Source organism: Trachypithecus francoisi, unplaced genomic scaffold, assembly GCF_009764315.1.
Source record: "Trachypithecus francoisi isolate TF-2019V2 unplaced genomic scaffold, Tfra_2.0 Lachesis_group2, whole genome shotgun sequence".
Taxonomy (NCBI): Eukaryota; Metazoa; Chordata; class Mammalia; order Primates; family Cercopithecidae; genus Trachypithecus; species Trachypithecus francoisi.
The window spans coordinates 101,194,109-101,214,258 of NW_022681465.1; the positions used below are offsets into that span (position 1 = coordinate 101,194,109).

The 20,150-nt window shown below is 40.7% G+C and overlaps 1 protein-coding gene across 1 annotated transcript in view; it reads left to right on the forward strand.

Moving 5' to 3' along the window:
• Positions 1–19,892, forward strand: part of CDK7 (cyclin dependent kinase 7) — a 48,346-nt gene extending 28,454 nt beyond the window's left edge. Inside the window, exons 8-12 of the mRNA XM_033179772.1 lie at positions 2,022–2,121; positions 11,647–11,733; positions 15,316–15,465; positions 19,021–19,168; positions 19,585–19,892. Coding sequence (XP_033035663.1) covers positions 2,022–2,121; positions 11,647–11,733; positions 15,316–15,465; positions 19,021–19,168; positions 19,585–19,613 — 514 coding nt within the window. The 3' untranslated portion in view covers positions 19,614–19,892. The remainder of the gene's footprint in view (positions 1–2,021; positions 2,122–11,646; positions 11,734–15,315; positions 15,466–19,020; positions 19,169–19,584) is intronic.
• The last annotated feature ends 258 nt before the right edge of the window (positions 19,893–20,150 follow it).

Consider the following 20,150-nt stretch of genomic DNA (forward strand, 5'->3'; position numbering starts at 1 on the left):
CCTAAGACATTTACCTTGTAAATGGGAACAATTTATACTTTTACATTTTAGTTAGATAATCTAGAATTTCAGTGGCTATTCTTCTACCTAATCATCTGATTTATTGGAGCCATGTTTATTATTATGTTGGTCAGTCCTGATTCTGTATCCTTCTATGTAAAGGAAAATTCTCTCAACAGAGCAATGTCTTGATATTTGAATTTTTCATATTGATAATTATATTTCCATTTGTATTTTTGATGTGTAAACAGAAAATCACATTAAATAGGAATGATAGATTTTATAATTTTTGTCCCAATGGCATTTTGTTAATTTCCAAGACCCTTTTAAGGATCTGCAAAGATTTTCAAATTCTCTATTTTTTCTTCCTGTTTTTTGAGACAGGATCTCACTCTGTTGCCCGGGTTGGAGTGTGGTTGTGCAAACAATACTCACTGCTGCCTTGACCTCCTGGGTTCAAGCGATCATCGTATCTCAGCCTCCCGAGTATCTGGGGCCACAGGCATACCCCACTATGGCTGGCTAATTTTTTAAAGTTTTTATAGAGATGGGTTTCACCATGTTGCCCAGGCTGGTCTCAAAGTCCTGCACTCAAGCGATTCTCCCACCTCAGCCTCCAATAGTTCTAGGATTACAGGTGTGAGCCATTGTGCCTGGCCCCACATTCTCTATTTTAAATTATTTTGCCACCTTCTTCCAAACAGATGTCACTGAGTATAAATCACCTAAGCCCTGAGGAGGAAGTAGGGGATGTGAGTAATTGTTTATGTAATTGCTAGAAGAGTTAAGCTCATCATTCAGGAACTCATAGAAACAGGGACGTGTACAAGAGCATTGTTAACTGGTGCTTTCTTATCTACCAGTTTCTCATATTTTCTCTATCTATAAATCAAATACTGCTGGTAAATCAAATTAAGATGAAGACTCTGAGAATTGATAATGGGATTTAGCAGTGTGGACATGACTGATAAGCTTGATAAGAGCAGTTTTGGTGGAATGGTAAGGATGAAAGCCTGATTGAAAAGGTTCTTGTGTGTGTGTGTTTTGTTTGAGACAGAGTCTCGCACTGTCACCCAGGCTGGCGTGCAATCTCTGCTCACTTCAACCTCCGCCTCCCGGGATCAAGCAGTTCTCCTGCCTCAGCTTCCCAAGTAGCTGGGACTACATAGCTGAGACTACAGGCACCTGCCAGCACACCCAGCTAATTTTTTGTATTTTTAGTAGAGATGGGGTTTCACTATGTTGGCCAGGCTGGTCTCAAACTCCTGACCTCATGATCCACCCACCTCAGCCTCCCAAAATGCTGGGATTACAGGCGTGAGCCACCATGTCTAGCCTGAAAAGTTTTTGTTGTTGTTGTTGTTTTGTTTGTTTGTTTGTTTGAGACGAAGTCTTGCTCTGTTGCCCAGGCTGGAGTGCAGTAGCGTGATCTCGGCTCACTGCAATCTCAGCCTCCAGGGTTCAAGTGATTTTTCTGCCTCAGCCTCCCAAGTAGCTGGGACTACAGGCATGCACCACCACACCCGGCCAATTTTTGTACTTTTAGTAGAGATGAAGTTTCACCATATTGGCCAGGCTGGTCTCGAACTGCTGACCTCGTGATCTGCCTGCCTCTGCCTCCCAAAGTGCTGGGATTACAGACGTGAGCCACCGCGCCCAGCCTGAAAAGGTTTTAAGAGAGGATGGAAGAAAAGAAATTGGAGATAGTAAGAATAGACAATTCTTTGAACTAACCAGATAATGAGGAGGCACTTGTTAGGAGAGGTAGGGTCCAGATAAGGTTAAGGCTGGAAAAATACTAGTATGTTTGTACATTGCTGGGAAAGGTCTAGTAGAAAACAAGACTGATGATGTAGGAGAAAAAAGAGAGAACTGCAAGAGTATTAAAACTTCATGAAAGAGTATGGTATGTAGTCCTTAAAGTAAGGGATTGACTTTAAAAACAGACAAGGATCATTCATCTCTAAGAAGTGCTTTGATAATTTCATGCTAAAATGATACTAACTCTTTTTGTTCTTTAGGTGGTATCGGGCCCCTGAGTTACTATTTGGAGCTAGGATGTATGGTGTGGGTGTGGACATGTGGGCTGTTGGCTGTATATTAGCAGAGTTACTTCTAAGGGTAAGTCTAAATTAATGTACACACTTTAATATTGTTGTTGCAGTTATTTGTTCTTACAGTTTGTATAAGAATTCTTGTCCTAGCCCAGGTGCGGTGGCTCATGCCTGTAATCCCAGCACTTTGGGAGGCCAAGGCAGGAGGATCACTTGAGGTCACGAGTTCGAGGCCAGCCTGGCCAACATGGTGAAACCCCATCTCTACTAAAAATAAAAAAATTAGGTCAGTGTGGTGGCGGGTGCCTGTAGTCCCAGCCACTCGGGAGGCTGAGACAAGAGAATCGCTTGAACCTGGGAGGCAGAGGTTGCAATGAGCCAAGGTCGTGCCACTGCACTCCAGCCTGGGCGAAAGAGCAGGGCTGCATCTCAAAAAAAAAAAAAAAAGAATTCTTGTCCTACCAATGTCCTTACAACAAAAAGCCTACAAATAGTCCAATTTTAAAAAGCCAAATGCAGCTTTTTTTTTTTTTTTTTTGAGATGGAGTCTGGCTCTGTGGCCCAGGCTGGAGTGCAGTGGCGTGATCTCAGCTCACTGCAAGCTCCGCCTCCTGGGTTCACGCCATTCTCCTGCCTCAGCCTCCCAAGTAGCTGGGACTACAGGTGCCCGCCACCGTGCCCGGCTAATTTTTTGTATTTTTTAGTAGAGACGGGGTTTCACCGTGTTAGCCAGGATGGTCTTGATCTCCTGACCTCGTGATCTGCCTGTCTCGGCCTCCCCAAGTGCTGGGATTACAGGCGTGAGCCACCGCGCCCGGCCCAAATGCAGCATTTTTAAATGTTAATATGAAATGAGAATATCTTCCATTTAGGACAATAAGAACTTTGTTGTAGATAGTTTCATACCTCAGAACATAGAAATTGACTTGTAATATGGCAGTAGCTCTATAATAATTAAATATGTTCAGATAAACTTTTGTCCTCCTGAGGGGTATTTTGTTTGGGGGTGTTTTAGGTATGCTTTAGGAGATAAGTAATACCAACCACTGCAGCTACCACTCTGTAAACTTAAACCTTGTGTGAGACCATTATTTTAGTTCTGTTGAAACAGAACGGATACAATGTTACTACAGCATTTCTGTGACTGAGACCATCATCTTACAGTAAAAAAATCCCCTACTTCCCCTCACCAGAGAGAAAGATGCTGTCTTGGAACCTTTCTTTTTTTTTTTTTTTTTGAGACGGAGTCTCGCTGTGTTGCCCAGGCTGGAGTGCAGTGGCCAGATCTCAGCTCACTGCAAGCTCTGCCTCCCGGGTTTATGCCATTCTCCTGCCTCAGCCTCCCGAGTAGCTGTGACTAAAGGCGCCCGCCACCTCGCCTGGGTAGTTTTTTGTATTTTTTTAGTAGAGATGGGGTTTCACCGTGTTAGCCAGGATGGTCTCGATATCCTGACCTCGTGATCCGCCCATCTCGGCCTCCCAAAGTGCTGGGATTATAGGCTTGAGCCACCGCGCCCGGCCTTGGAACCTTTCTTTAGCTATAATGTTTAGATCTCCAGAAAGACTAGCGCTTATGAATGATGAAGGTAAAGGGATATTGGGGAATCCTTCTGAAGCTGGGAGTTTTTTTCTCTCCATATTCCAATCCCTGCTCTCCCTCTCCTCAAGCCATATGTATTTAAAGAAATTCAAACCAAGATTGAATAGCTTTTTTTATCTCCTTGAACACAGGAAACAACTTCTGTACACCGAAGAGAAAAGCACTAAACTAAAAATGTTTAGTTTAAGCATAGTGGTGGCTCTTGCCTATAGTCCCAGCTACTTGGGAAGCTGAGGTGGAAGGATCACTTGAACTTAGGTGTTTGAGGCCAGCCTGGACAATATAGCACGACCCCAAAGCAGTAAATTCTGTGTATCATTTTGAGAAACGTACCCAGTGGGCATTTGTAGAAGAAACCCCCACATTCAAACTTGGAAGGCAATGTGGGAATCACAGTGCTAACAGGGGGTCCTATGAATCAGCTGGCATGATAGTTCTGCTACTTACATGAACAAGAGTATACCAGAAATCACATTGAGAATGTATCAGCCACCACAATCCATTCTGACCAAGAAGAAAACAGAATTCCATAGGCCCTAATATTATGAGTGATCACTCCATTGAAAAAGCAAGTGAAGAGAGAGAGCAGTTGAGAGTAGACAGGTTAGAGATTGTGAACCTGTTAACATACTTGGAAATTTGTTAGCCATTGGCATTGTTGCTGGAATCATGTTTAAAGTTATAAGGAAAATGACATGCAGACTAAAGAATAGTACTCTTCTGCCATACTCTTTGTCCTATTTTAAGCTGTTCCTGCGCTCATTTGAAAAGGTAGAAATGTTGCCCATATGAATGCTTAGCCAGGGATCACCAGATAGTTATTAAGGATCTTCAGATAGTATTGAATACTTCCAAAATGAAAGGCAGACTGAAACAAACTAAAAAGAAACTTGGAAAAAATGGAAACAACAAAGCAGAAGAAAATTCACGACCCCCAGCCCGCTTTCCAAATCTTCAGAGACCTAACAGATTATAGTTCATCTATAGAATAAGCACATCATACTTTTTTTTTTTTTTTTTTTCTTTTTTGAGACACAGTCTCACTCTGTCGCCCAGACTGGAGTGTAGTAGCATGATCTTGGCTCACTGCAACCTCTGCCTTCTGGGTTCAGGCAATTCTTCTGCCTCAGCCTCCCAAGTAGCTGGGACTACAGGCACACGCCACCACGCCCTGCTAATTTTTGTATTTTTAGTAGAGATGGGGTTTCACCATATTGGGCAAGCTGGTCTTGAACTGCTGACCTTGTGATCCGCCTGCCTTGGCCTCCCAAAGTGCTGGGATTACAGGCGTGAGCTACTGTGCCCGGCCCACACCATACTTTTTTAAAAGGGAAACAAATAAGAGATACTTGAAATATTAAAAATAGAGGATAAGCCAAAGGCAAATGAAAACAGCGAAAGGAATGGGAAAGTAAGCTGCAAAACTCTTTCATAAGTAAAATCAAAAGATAAAGAGATGGCCAGGCACAGTGGTACACACCTGTGGTCCCAGCTACGTGGGAGGCTGAGGCAGGAGAATCTCTTGAGCCCAGGAGTTCAAGACCAGCCTGGATAACATTGTGAAACCCTGTCTCAATAAAAAGATAGATGGACTATAGTAGAGAAAAGATAAAATTAACAGATTGATCCAGGATTGATTCTAAAATGTACCAAGAGAAGACAAAGAAAATGGAGGGTAGGAAATCTCAAAATAGTGAAGCATTGCTAGATGTGAATCGTCAGACTAAAAGTGCCATGCAGAGTACCATTAGGAAGCCGGGTGCCGTAGCTCACGCCTGTAATCCCAGCACTTTGGGAGGCCGAGGTGGGCAGATCACCTGAGGCTGGGAATTTGAGACCAGCCTGGCCAACATGGAGAAACCCCGTCTCTACTACAAATACAAAATTAGCCAGGTTTAAGCCGGGTGCGGTGGCTCACGCCTGTAATCCCAGCACTTTGGGAGGCCAAGATGGGCAGATCATGAGGTCAGGAGATTGAGACCATCCTGGCTAACAGGGTGAAACCCCGTCTCTGCTAAAAATACAAAAAAATTAGCCAGGCGTGGTGGTGGGTGCCTGTAGTCCCAGCTACTCGGGAGGCTGAGGCAGGAGAATTTGCTTGAACCTGGGAGGTGGAGGTTGCGGTGAGCTGAGATCACGCCATCGCACTCCAGCCTGGGCAACAAGAGTGAAACTCCATCTAAAAAAAAAAAGAAAAAAAAATTGGCCGGGTTTGGTGGCACACACCTGTAATCCCAGCTACTTGGGAGGCTGAGGCAGGAGAATTTGCTTGAACCTGGGAGGTGGAGGTTGCGGTGAGCTGAGATCACGCCATCGCACTCCAGCCTGGGCAACAAGAGTGAAACTCCATCTAAAAAAAAAAAAGAAAAAGAAAAAAAGAGAGTACAATTATGAAAATTACAAAGAAAACTTTTTTAAAGCATTCTAAAGGCTCTGCATAAATAAATGAAAAAAAATACTTGTGCCAAGACACATTATTGTGAAATTTCAGAATACGAAGGGATAAGGAAAATATTTTATTTCCACAGAGAGGAAAAGTAGCATACATAGAAAAGAAAATAAAGTATTAGGGGGAAAGAATGGCATGAGCCTTCTCAACAGCAGCACTAGACTCTGGAATTCTTCACATTGTGAGGGAAAATGGTGCTCAACCTACAGTTCTTTGCCTGTTCATATTTTCAGTTAGCTCTGAGGGTAACTACAGTTTATTACGTCAGAAATTTACATCTAGGCCAGGCGGGGTAGCTCACTACTGTAATCTCAGCACTTTGGGAGGCCAAGGCAGGTGGACTGCTGGAGCTCAGGAGTTTGAGACCCACTTGGGCAATGTGGTGAAACCCTGTGTCTACCAAAAATACAAAAATTAGCCGGGCACGGTATTGAGTACCTTTTTTCCCAGCCACTCAGGAGGCTGAGGTGGGAGGATCACTGGAGCCTGGCAATATGAGGCTGCAGTGAGGTGAGATCGTTACACATCACTCCAGCCTGGTTGACAGAGCAAGACACTGTCTAAAAAAAAAAAGAGAGAGAGAGAAAAAAATCAAGAAATTAGCCTGACATGGTAATGTGTGCCTGTAGTCCCAGCTGCTTGGGAGGCTGAAGTGGGAGGATTGCTTGACCCTGGGAATCGAGGCTGCAGTGAGCCATGTTTGTGCTACTGCATTCCAGCCTGGGCAACAGGCTGGGGTTCACCTTTAATTCGGCTCTGCAGGCGTTTCTGCGCTCTCCACCTGGTGTGTATAGGGCATTTGGGGCCTTTAGAGGGCACACTTGTGGCCAGCAGGCTGAAGAGGCTGCAGCGAAGGCTAGGGAGCTGAACTGAGCTGGTGCAGAGACAGCACAGGAGAAAAACAGAACCAAAAAATTCACACTGAATTAGGGGTGACAGACCTTGTCTCAAAAAAAACAAAGTTTAGGGCCGGGCGCGGTGGCTCATGCCTGTAATCCCAGCACTTTGGGAGGCTGAGGCGGGTAGATCACCTGAGGTGAGGAGTTCAAGACTAGCCTGGCCAAGATGGTGAGACACCTTCTCTACTAATAGTACAAAAATTAGCTGGGCACGGTGGCGGTCGCCTGTAATTCCAGCTACTTGGGAGGCTGAGCGCTTGAATGCAGGAGGCGGACATTGCAGAGAGTAAACCAACAGGAAGACAGGAGATGCAGGGAACATAACATTCAACACAGGAAAGAGGCAATTCAAATTCTCATTTAATAGTGAAAGAAAGTTCTGAGAAAGCAGGTATGCATCAGGTCTGGAGAGTAGCTAGTCCAGATTGGAGCAGTTGGGGTGAGGACTTCAGCAGGGGTGGCTTCCAGGAAAAAAAAAAAAAAAAAGAGCAGGGCGGGACTGATGAATATGATTGGTTTAGTCATATAGACATTGATATTTAATAACTGGAATATTTAGCTTATATGTAAACCATGTTGCCAAAGAGCGGGCGTTAGGAGTTGGCAATGGAAGGCTAGGAAATCATTACCTTTAGGAAAACCACATTGTATAAGAAGGGGATTTTGGCTCTGTACTGAGCAAAAGTTACATAGTTATCAAAAATGAGAGGGAGATGATAGGTCAAAGAACCAATTTTTATTGTAAGTCTTTAGTACTGTTCAGTGCTTTAACAGGGTTCATGTATTAATATAAATAAGTCATTTTAAACACACAGTTTAAGTTCCAAAGCAGCTCTTTCTTTAGAGAAAAAGTTTTTTTAGTATGGGTATTTTCTTTTTTTTTTTTTTTTTTTTTTTTTTTGAGACGGAGTCTCGCTCTGTCGCCCGGGCTGGAGTGCAGTGGCCGGATCTCAGCTCACTGCAAGCTCCGCCTCCCGGGTTCACGCCATTCTCCTGCCTCAGCCTCCCGGGTAGCTGGGACTACAGGCGCCGCCACCTCGCCCGGCTAGTTTTTTTTTTTGTAGTTTTTAGTAGAGACGGGGTTTCACCGTGTTAGCCAGGATGGTCTCGATCTCCTGACCTCGTGATCCGCCCGTCTCGGCCTCCCAAAGTGCTGGGATTACAGGCTTGAGCCACCGCGCCCGGCCAGTATGGGTATTTTCAAACATGCAAAAGCAAAGACTAGTAAAATGAGCCTCTATCTGTACTCATCAACCAGTTTCAAAAGTTTCAAACATACCCATTTTATCAGTATTCTCCCACACTAGATATTTTTGCCACAAATCCTAAACATGTAATTTTATCCACATTTCAGTATTTTTCTCTATAAGGAATCTTTTTTTTTTTTTTTTTTTTTTTTTTTTGAGACAGAGTCTCACTTTGTTGCCTAGGCTGAAATGCAGTGGCGTGATCTCAGCTCATTGCCACCTCTGCCTCCCAGGCTGAAGCAATTCTCATGCCTCAGCCTTCCAAGTAGCTGAGATTACAGCCATGCGCCATGACACCTGGCTAATTTTTGTGTTTTTTAGTAAAAATGGTTTCGTGATGTTGACCAGGCTGGTCTCAAACTCCTAACCTCAATTGATCCAGCCACCTCACCCTCCCAAAGGGCTGGGATTGCGGGAGTGAGGCACCACACCCGGCCATCTATAAGGATTCTTTAATCATAACCACAATACCATTGTCATCTGAAAAAAGTGAACATTAATTCCTCAATAAAATTAAGTCTGTATTCAGATTTTCCTACTTTTTCTCATAAATGTTTTTATATAGGCTTGTTCAAATTGGGGTGTAAAATCCATACATCAAGACAGCTTAGTTTCATTTTTACGTCATACAAAAGCACACCAGTCCTTAAAATTGCAAGCTTGTCCACAATTTGGCCTGCAAAGTGAGGGTACAGGTGCCCTACAAAAGACAAAAGATAAGATAATCCTTTTGGGTATAAGAAGAAATTAGCATGTCTAAAAATAGTTGTAATATTATTTAACATCCTTGTAGTTTTTTGTGTGTTTTTTTTTTTTTAAAGATGGATTCTTGTTCTGTCGCCCAAGCTGGAGTACAGTGGTTCCATCTCTGCTCACTGTAGCCTCCATCTCCCGGTTTAAGTGATTCTCCTGCCTCAGCCTCCTGAGGAGCTGGGACTACAGGCGTGCACCACCACACCTAGCTAATTTTTGTATGTTTGGTAGAGACAGAGTTTCAGCATGTTGGCCAGACTGGTCTTGAACTCCTGACCTCAGGTGATCCATCCACCTTGGCCTCCCAAAGTGCTGGGAGTACAGGTGTGAGCCTTCACACCCAGCCAACATCCTTTTAGTTTCTATTTTTCATGTATACTTAATATACACAATATAATAGTACAGTGTTATATACTTTAGGAATTATACTAAGTCTAGGTCCAGTCAGAAAATAGAAACCATACATTGATCAGGGAAGTATACAATATGAAGAAGTATTAATTAGAGTGGGGGACTGGAGTTATGGATTGACAAATAAGAAGTTAGGAGAACTCTAACAATACAGGAATAGCAGATATAAGGACCTACCACCACTAACCCCTGGGGCCAAGACAGATCACCCAGGGAAGACTGCCCCCAGGGCTGAAATCTAGGTCCAGTTGAATACGGCATATGTGGCTCACCAGAAGGCAGAGAGATTACTGTTGCTTTTTGCTGGTGAGACTTGCTAGAAATCTGCTTACTAGAAAGGGCTGGCAATCTGTGCTCTAGGGTACTGGGGAAAGGTGTCCCTCTGGAAGCACCCTGCTAGAAAACTGCCTGGCAGTGGAAGTAGGGGCCAGCTGGCCTCTGTGCACTGCAGGAACAGCACTGGAGAAACTGCCCTTTCTGCCCATGCTGCAGAAGCCTGGTACTAGAGAACCTGTGGGTGCTGCAGGAGTCAGCTGAGCAAGCAAACTGGAACCAGGAAGCAAAACCTTTTCCTTCCTGTACTGTCTCTCCATCATCCTCTACTGACAAATCATGTTTTTTGACAAGGGAAAAATATTTAAAGAGCCCAAAACCATTTTCACGAAGCAGGTAAAAAAGGTGAATTTGGAACTGAAAAGCAGTACATTGATAACTGGCACTGGGGTTGGTTGTCTTGTTTGTTTTTGCTGGTAAGAGTCGACAATAATCAAAATGTTGGAGATATGATACTTAATGTCATGTCTTCTCAGTGAGTCTATAAACTGTTCCAAGGCCCTTAACAGTGCTGGAGGCCATTATTGTTCACAGTATATCTTTCATATATTTACATAGATGTCTGAGAGTGAGTTGGACAGTAATCTCTATGAATAGCAGGGATATTGACCCTGTCTCATCAGCTCACCTATTTTTTTGAGGTTCTAATGAAGGTTACCAGTTTTTAACTTGTAATTATTTGTCGTCTTCTGAAGTTTGCCTTTACACCTCTTCAAAGAAAGAGTTTGTTAAGAAATTGCATAAATATGATTGGTGTATTCTCTTCCTTCTCAGCTTTGTGCCTGCCTTTTGCTAGAATAGTTTTCTTCTTCCATCTTAGACTGTTCTTCAGGCTAACTCCTATTCATCCTTCACCTTTCATGCCACTTGCTCTAGGAAGCCTTCCCTGACCCATCGAGAATAAGTTAGGTGCTCTTTCAGTGTGGTCTAAGATCTTGTACTTACTCAACACACCAAATTGTAAATGCTTGTTTATGTGTATCAGCATTGCTTACCACCTCCACCTCAGGGGAGGGCAGGGAACGTCTTGTTTTCCTCTTTTAATTCCTGAGGCTTAGCACAATGTCTGTTATATGGTGAGTGTTTATTAAAATTTGGAGTGAATAAAATGCATAGTAAAGGTGCTGTTTTGTTAGTTAGCAGTGGCAGGATCTAATAACATATCCAATATACTTCATACTAAATTTTCAATATTTGTTGCAGAGTTTTTTAGTTTTTCTTATTAAATTTATAGTATTTGTCTAACAAGTATCAAAAACCACCTCGAAGGCCGAGCTTGGTGGCTCACACCTATAATCCCAGCACTTTGGGAGGCTGAGGCAGGCGAATCACGAGGTCAGGAGATCCAGATCATCCTGGCTAACACGGTGAAACCCTATCTCTACTAAAATACAAAAAAAAAAAATTTAGCCAGGTGTGGTGGCGGGTATTTGTAGTCCCAGCTACTCAGGAGGCTGAGGTAGGAGAATGGCGTGAACCCAGGAGGTGGAGCTTGCAGTGAGCTGAGATCACGCCACTGCACTCCAGCCTGGGTGACAGAGTGAGACTCTGTCTCAAAAAAAAAAAAAAAAACCCACCTCGAAGTCCAGTGTATTGGCTCATGCCCATAATCCCAGCACTTTGGGAGGCCAAAGTGGGCAGATAGACCGGCCTGGCCAACATGACAAAACCCCATCTCTACTAAAAACACCAAAATTAGCCAGGCGTGGTGGCGTGCCCCTGCAGTCCCAGCTACTCGGGAGGCTGAGGCAGGAGAATCGCTTGTAACGAGGAGGTTGCAGTGAGCCAGGATCGCATCACTCACTGCAGCCTGGGTGACAGAGCAAGACTGTCTCTCTAAAAAAAAGAAGAAAAAAAAAAAGCCCCACTTTGAAAAGTCTCCCTCTTAACTTTCTTTCAGGTTCCTTTTTTGCCGGGAGATTCAGACCTCGATCAGCTAACAAGAATATTTGAAACTTTGGGCACACCAACTGAGGAACAGTGGCCGGTAAGCCTTTATGCATTTTCTTTGAAATGTAATTAGGACTCTATAAAGTTCTTAAATTGTCATATGCTTTATATAATGCTGTCACGTGAATATTAAAGACATTATAATTTACTTATGTACTCAGAACATTTTAAATGATAAAGTATATAAAGTAAAAAGTTACAGTTGTGATATACCATCCACCCTCTTGTATACATGTAGTCCTTTCCCCCGACGCCAGTAATCCTGACCTCGGGGTAAACTGTTAACAGTTCAGTGTAAAGCTGTGTTAGGAGTATATACGCACACTACAAACATAAAAGAGTTGCATGTTCTTTCACTCCTTAACAAAAGTGGGTTCACGTCCTATATATACACGATGTGAACCCACGATATATATAACCCATCACACACACGCACACATGTAGGTGTACATATATGTATATATGATGTTTCTCTTAGGTTTTTTTAAAATTAATTTTTGTATATGTATATTTTTTATATTGATGGGGTTTCACCATGTTGCCCAGGCTGGTCTCAAACTCCTAGTCTCAAGCAGTTCTGCCTCGGCCTCCCAAAGTGCTGGAATTATAGGCTTGAGCCATCATACCTGGCTAACATGATTTTCTAAATAGCAATTGCTTACTGATGTTTCTCTTCTATTTTTTAAAAATTAAACTTCTTGGCGGGGTGCGGTGGCTCACGCCTGTAATCCCAGCACTTTGGGAGGCCGAGGCAGGCAGATCATTTCAGGCCAGGAGTTTGAGACCAGCCTGGGCTACGGAGTGAGACTCTGTCTCCAAAAATACAAAATAAAATTTTTAAAAAAAAACTTATTTTGAGATTATTATTCACGTGCAATTGTGAATATATAATTCACAATTATGTATCATGGCTGGGCACGGTGGCTCACGCCTGTAATCCCAGCACTTTGGGAGGCTGAGGTAAATGGGTCACTTGAGCCCAGCAGTTTAAGACCAGCCTGGGCAACATAGTGAGACTTCGTGTCTATAAAAAATAAAAATTAAAAAAAATTAGCCAGGCATGGTGGTGCACACATTATGGTCCCAGCTACCCAGGAGGCTGAGGTAGGAGGATTGCTTGAGCCCAGGAGCTCAAGGCTGCAGTGAGCTGTGATTGCGTCACTGTGCTTTACCAGCCTGAGTAACAGAGTGAGTCCCTGTCTCAAAACAATAACAGTAATATTGCAGACATATTTCACGGACCCTTTACCCAGCTTTTACAAGATGGGAGCATTTTGTAAAATCAGTGCAGTATCACACTAGGATGTTACAGTCAAGATACAGAGCATTACCACAAGAATCTCTCATGGTATTCTTTTATAGCTTTGCTTACTTTCCTCCTACCCGCTCCTTAACGCTTGGCAATCACTCATCTGTCCTCCAACTCTGTAATTTTGTCATTTCAAGAATGTTATGTAAATGGATAAATGGAATCACACAATACGTAACTTTTTGGGATTAACTTTTTCATAGCCGTCATAAATGGAAGTTCATTCAGGTCATTGCATGTTAATAATTCATTCTCTCTCTCTCTTTTGTTAACTGCTGAGTATTGTGTGGATTTATTTCACAGTTTCTTCAACCGTTCACCCATTGAAGGACATCTGTATTTGTGTTGTTTCCAATGTGGGGCTATTACCAATAAAACTGCTCTGAACATTTATGTACAGTTTTTTATGTAAGAATATATTTTTATTTCTCTGGGATAAATACCCAGGAGTTCAGTTCTTGAGTCATATGGTAGTTCCATATTAATTTTTAAATAACCTGTGAAACTCCAGAGCAGCTATACTGTTTTACATTCCCACCAGCAGTAACTGAGTGCTCCAGTTTCTTGGAATCCTCTCCAGCATGTGGTGGTGTCACTTTTTAATTGTAGGCATTCCAATGAGTGTGTCATGATAGCTCATTTTGATTTTAATTTTCACTGCCCTAATGGCTAATGGTGTTGAATATCTTTTCTTGTGCTTATTTGCCATCTTGAGTTAAATGTCTCTTCCCCATTTTCTGATTGGATTCTTTGATTTTTGACTGTTGAGTATTGAGAGTTCTTCATATATTCTAGATAGTAGTCCAAAAAGTATATGTAGTTTGCAGATGTTTTCCCTCATGCTGCCTTTTCATCCTCTGCAAAACTGTAATCAGGTTACTTTTTCTTTAATTGATCATCCTTTTGGTGTCCAGTCAAAGAGCTCTTTTGCCCAGCCCAAAGACTTTTTGATAATTTTTTTTTCCTTTTTTTTTTCTTTCGAGACAAGATCTGGCTCTGTTGCCCAGGCTGGAGTGTGGTGGTGTGATCTCAGCTCACTGCAACCTCCACTTCCTGGGCTCAAGCCATCCTCCCACCTCAGCCTCTTGAGTAGCTGGGACTGTAGGCATGCACCACCACGCCCAGCTAGTTTTTGTGTTTTTTGTAGAGACAGGGTTTCTGCATGTTGCCCAGGCTGGTCTGAAACTCATGAGCTCAAACAATTTGCCCGCCTTGGCCTCCCAAAGTGCTAGAATTATGGGCATGAACCACTATGCTCTTGGCTGTGACAATTTTTTTTGTTTTTTTTTTCTACAAGTTTTGTAGTTTTACACTTAAGTCTAAGATCTGTTTAGAGTTTACCTTTATATGATGTTTGAGACTTAAGGCAAGGTTCAGTTTTTGTTGTTTTTTTTTTTGGAGACGGTCTTACTCCGTTGCCCAGACTGGAGTGGGGGTCTCACTTTCTTGTCCAGGCTGGTCTCGAACTCCTGAGCTCAAGTGACCCTCGTGCCTCAGCCTCCCAAAGTGCTGGGATTACAAGCGTGAGCCACCATACCCAGCCAAGTTCAGATTTTTGCACATGTATGTCCAAGTGCTCCAGCAGCATTTGTTGAAACGACTGTCTCTTCATTGATTTAGTTTTTCACTTTTTTCAAAAATCCTTTTGGCAAATTTGTGTGGATTTCTCTCTGTCCACCAATACAACATAGTCTTAATCAAAGTAACTATATGTTAAATCTTGAAATCAGGTAAAATGAGTCCTCCCACTTTATTGTTCTTTTTCAAAATCATTTTAGCTACTGTAGTCCTTTGCCTTTCCATATAAATTTTAGAATAATTGGTTTTATATCTAAAATAATTTTGGTAGGATTTTGATAAAAATTACATTAAACTTGCAAACCAATTTGAGGATAATTAACATCCTTCCTCTGTTGAATATTCCAATATGTGAACATGGTATGTTTCACCATTTATTGAGATCTTTTGATGAATTACATCAGCATCGTATAGCTTATAGTATATTAACCTATACATGTTTCGTTATATTTTTCACCTGTTTCATTTTTCTTTTTGGGGTGATTATAAATAGTATTGTGTTTTTAATTTTGATGTCCATGTATTCATTGCTAGTATATAGGATTATAATTCATTTTTAAATTTTCATTTTATATCCTTTTCAGCCTTGCCTTACTACTAGTTCTAGGACTTTTTAATAGATTTCTTGGAATTTTGTATATAAACCATCATATTACCTGAAAATGATTTATTTCATTTGCGATCTATGTGCCTTTCAATCCTTAAGTTTGAATTATAAAATTATTTTTACAGGACATGTGTAGTCTTCCAGATTATGTGACATTTAAGAGTTTCCCTGGAATCCCGTTGCATCACATCTTCAGTGCAGCAGGAGACGACTTACTAGATCTCATACAAGGCTTATTCTTATTTAATCCATGTGCTCGAATTACGGCTACACAGGTATTTTAGTGTATCATTTTTTATACTAGGAAATATAAAAATAATCTTAACTGTAGCATTGATTAAAAATAGAATTTCATAAAATTAACATTTTTTAAATACTGGAAAGATGTGTTTTTGTTTTAAGAAATAACAAACTTTGTATCTTTTCTCCAAACTACAAACACTATTAAGACTGAGATTAAATTATATGCACACAGAGATACAGGAGAGTTTACACTTACTACACTTGCTTAGGAACATATAAATACATGCCTATTTCATGTAATTGGCTTGTAAATACTTTACCTAGAGAGGAAAAGAAAACCAAGGCTTTTTATTTGTTAAGAAACTGGTATATTTCAGTTGAGCTCTTACAAATTTATTTAAATCTTGTAGTAAGCCTAATGCTGAAAGTAGTTTGTTCAGCTTATTTTTTCTTCCCTATATAATGCAATCCAGGTATGCATGCTAGTCATTTTCACATTCAGGAAATGGTAATGGGGAGGAAATGTATAGTCAGATATAACTGTATGCTTACAAAAGCTTGAAAAATATTTGAAATAAAACAAAAACTGAAACTAACTGCTGTTTAAAGGAAATAACAATCAAACTCATGAAAAATTTGTAAGACCTAGAATAACTTAGGGCAGAGCAGTGTACAACACAGTGCAGTGATTTTACCTCATGAAGGGAGAGACTAATTAAACTGAAATGTCACAGGTCTTTATGGAAACATATTAATGTACAATAATATTAAGCATACAAAATAGATTTTTTTCTCTTCAGGTTTATTCCAGGCTACAAAATCATTGTTTAACGTGTTTGCTTGTGTAAGTCTTCTCTTTTTAGCAGTATGTGCTATGTGAATGTATATGGAGATGAATGGATGGATAGAGAGAGAGATATAGATGAATAGGTAGGTAGGTAGGCATATGCTGAGTATTACCATTAGAATTATTCTTCTAATTTCTTTTAAAAGATTTTTTATTATTTTTATGTTTACGTGTACACATACTCTTCTAATTTCAACCAAGTAATTTGTTGCCTTTTCACTCTTCTATGTATATTATTTCCATCATAATAAACTTGAGACCACATTTAATTATCTAGAAAGTTGTTTTCATTGGTAGTACAGTTTGAAACTTAACAGAAAAATACTGGTTGTTATATTTGGGTTGTATTTTAAGAGAATGAAGTTTTTAAGGTGAGTTTTGTTTCATGGATGTCTTTATTAAAGTTGGAATGAGGTGCTTTCTTAGATCTTTATGTAGCCCAGAATTAGCCTAATTTGCATATAGAACTGCTGTGATTTAGAAGTAATGCTTTAAAAATGCAGCTGTAGGCCGGGTGCAGCGGCTCACACTTGTAATCCCAGCACTTTGGGAGGTCAAGGAGCAAGGATAGCTTGAGTCCAGGAGTTGGAGCCCAGCCTGGGCAACATGACAAGACATCATCTCTACAAAAATAAATAAATAAAAAATAAAAATGCAACTGTTGAAGTAAGGAATCTCTAAATTACTGCAAATAATATAATATTGGGGGTCGTGAGGAATGCTTGCAAAGTTTATCTGGCTTCATCTTTCTTAAAGGATTATCCTAAAGGAAGTATTTCTTTATTTTTGAGACAAGGTCTTGCTCTGTCGCCCAGGCTAGAGTGCAGTGGCACGATCTTGACTCACTGCAACCTCTGCCTCCCAGGTTCAAGTGATTCTCCTGTCTCAGCCTCCCTAGTAGCTGGGATTACAGGTGCACACCACCATGCCTGGCTAATTTTTGGATTTTTAGTAGAGACAGGGTTTCACGTTGTTGTCGAGGCTGTTCTCAAACTCCTGACCTCAGGTGATCCATCTGCCTTGGCCTCCCAAAGTGCTGGGATTACAGGCATGAGCCACCCTGCCCTGCCAGAAGTATTTTAAATCACTGTAGCCACTGGACAGCACTATGCTGCTGATGTAAATAGACAAGCATGCGAACCTGGGAGGTGGAGGTTGCAGTGAGCCAAGATTAATGCCACTGTACTCCAGCCTGGGCAACAGGGTGAGACTCTGTATCTAAAAATAAAAAAAAATAAAAAATAGACAAACATGACCTGACAAACTTGTCATTTAGGATATAATTATTTTTAGCAGAATTGTGGACCCAAGTCAAGAAAATGTCATATCTACAGCACTATAGTAGGGGAAAAAAAGAGAAAATGTATTATAGAACATTGGCCTGGTAATTAATAGAAATAATCTTGGACAAGCCCTTCCAAGTAAAATTTCTGTCCATTTGCAATGGATTGTTGAATTAGAATCCATTGGTTCCAACCTACTGTATTTTTTAAAAAGACTTATTTTTAAAGAATTTGTATTTTACATGACTTAGAATTTGAATATATATGGATAGTGTGGCAAACTTGTAAGTTCTTTTTAAGTTTCTCTCTTTGCATTTTTGACCTGTAGAGCTCAATATGTAGAGAATGGAAATGTACAATATTTCACTAAGGATAGCTCATAATTAGTATTGGTTGAGCATCCTTAATCCAAATATCCAAAATCTGAAATGCTCCAAAATCCAAAGCTTTTGGAATGCTGACATGATGCCACAAGTGGAAAATTCTACACATAAGGACATTTACACAAACTTTATGTACAAAATTAAAAATTTTATCAAATTAAAAATATTTAATAAAATTACCTGCAGCCAGGCACAGTGGCTCACGCCTGTAATCCCAGCTCTCAGGGAGGCAGAGGCGGGAGGATAGCTTGAGCCCAGGAGTTCAAGACCTGTCTGGGCAGTAAAATGAGACCCCATTCTCCACAAAAAGGAAAAAAAAAAAAGACAAGAAAAAAAGTGTAAAATTACCTTCAGTTTATATGTATAATCTGTATATGAAACATAAATTTCATTTTTAATCTTGGGTACGCATCCCCAAGATATGTCATGTATATGCAAATATTCCACAATCCCAAATCTGAAGCACTTCTGGTCCTAAGCATTTCAGATAAGAGATATTCAACCTGTATAGGCTATTTAATTATGGAAAAATTAGAAGGGAGTCTCTTTTTCTTTTCTTTCTTCTTTTTTTTTTTTCTTTCGAGATGGAGCCTCGCTCTGTCACCCAGACTGGAGTGCAATGGTGCGATACCGGCTCACTGCAACCTCCGCCTCTGGGTTCAAGCAATTCTCCTGCCTCAGCCTCCCAAGTAGTGGGGTCTACAGACATGCACCACCACGCCTGGCTTATTTTTGTATTTTTAGTAGAGATGGGGTTTTGCCATGTTGGCCAAGCTGATCTCGAACTTCTGACCTCATGTGATCCACCCACCTCGGCCTCCCAAGGTGCTGGGATTACAGGCGTGAGCCACTGCACCCAGCCAGTCTTTTAATGGAATTATCAGCCAATCTTAGGATCCTAGATGTTTATTTGTAGTAATTTGCATTTGCAAATACTTGACATTAATTTTGTTTTGTTTTTGGGAATGAGGGCGTTCACATAGTATTTTTAATGTTCCCTATAATCTTTAAGGTAATATTTTCCTTCACACATTTCAGATACTCACCTACCTTACTTTTGGTATCTTTTAAAAGGCACTGAAAATGAAGTATTTCAGTAATCGGCCAGGGCCAACACCTGGATGTCAGCTGCCAAGACCAAACTGTCCAGTGGAAACCTTAAAGGAGCAATCAAATCCGACTTTGGCAACGAAAAGGAAAAGAACAGAGGCCTTAGAACAAGGTAAAATTCCCACTTTTATAAGAAATTAAATGAATTCAGAAAACTCCAAATAGCTCATGTATGGCTAGCGACTGAACAACAGCAAAGAAATGTAGCTTGCTATCTGTTTAATTTGTATAAATTTAAATTGTATAAAGTAGAGAGACTGTGCTGTTTTAGGTATGTTTACTTTCATTGAGAACACTTCAGCAATTTTTGTGTATACCTCAGAATTACAGGAACTATCTATGTGTGCCTTGTTCCCTTCATAAATTCCTTCTGTGAACTGCATGCTCAATGTTTAACAAGTGCTACTGGAAAAGTGTGTCAGTGAAATAATGTAGTTGGAATGCAGTGACTGGTTAAAATTGCTATGAGAATGTGAACTTTGTTAACTGTGAACAACTTCTTTATTTCTTTTTCTTTTTGCTTTCTAGGAGGATTGCCCAAGAAACTAATTTTTTAAAGAGAACACTGGACAACATTTTACTACTGAAGGAAATAGCCAAAAAAGGCATATAGTGGAAAAATAGTAAACATTAAGTAAATGCTGTAGAAGTGAGTTTGTAAATATTCTACACATGTAAAATATGTAAAACTATGGGTTTTTTTATTAAATGTATTTTAAAATAAAAATTCTGTTTTTTCTGATTAGACTGCAAAAGTGAGAAAAGTCCAATTCTCTTGAAATGTAGAATTGAAAATGCAGTAGGGAAAACTTAATAAAAATTATTACCAGTTATTTTGAAGATCTGGCCCCTATAGTACCACAAATCTGTAGTGGCATGGGTAGTGTTTAAAAATAAAAATGTAGTAGTGGTGTAGTAAATACTACCCAAACTGAACAAATATTAGTATACTGAATGTACTGAAAAAAGAAAACATTACAGATAAAATTGAGATTCCTCCCAACCTTTTTGCTGAGGCAGGGGACAGTCTCACTCTGTCACTCGGGTTGGAGTGCAGTGGTGCAATCCCAGCTCACTGCAAACTCTTGCCTCCC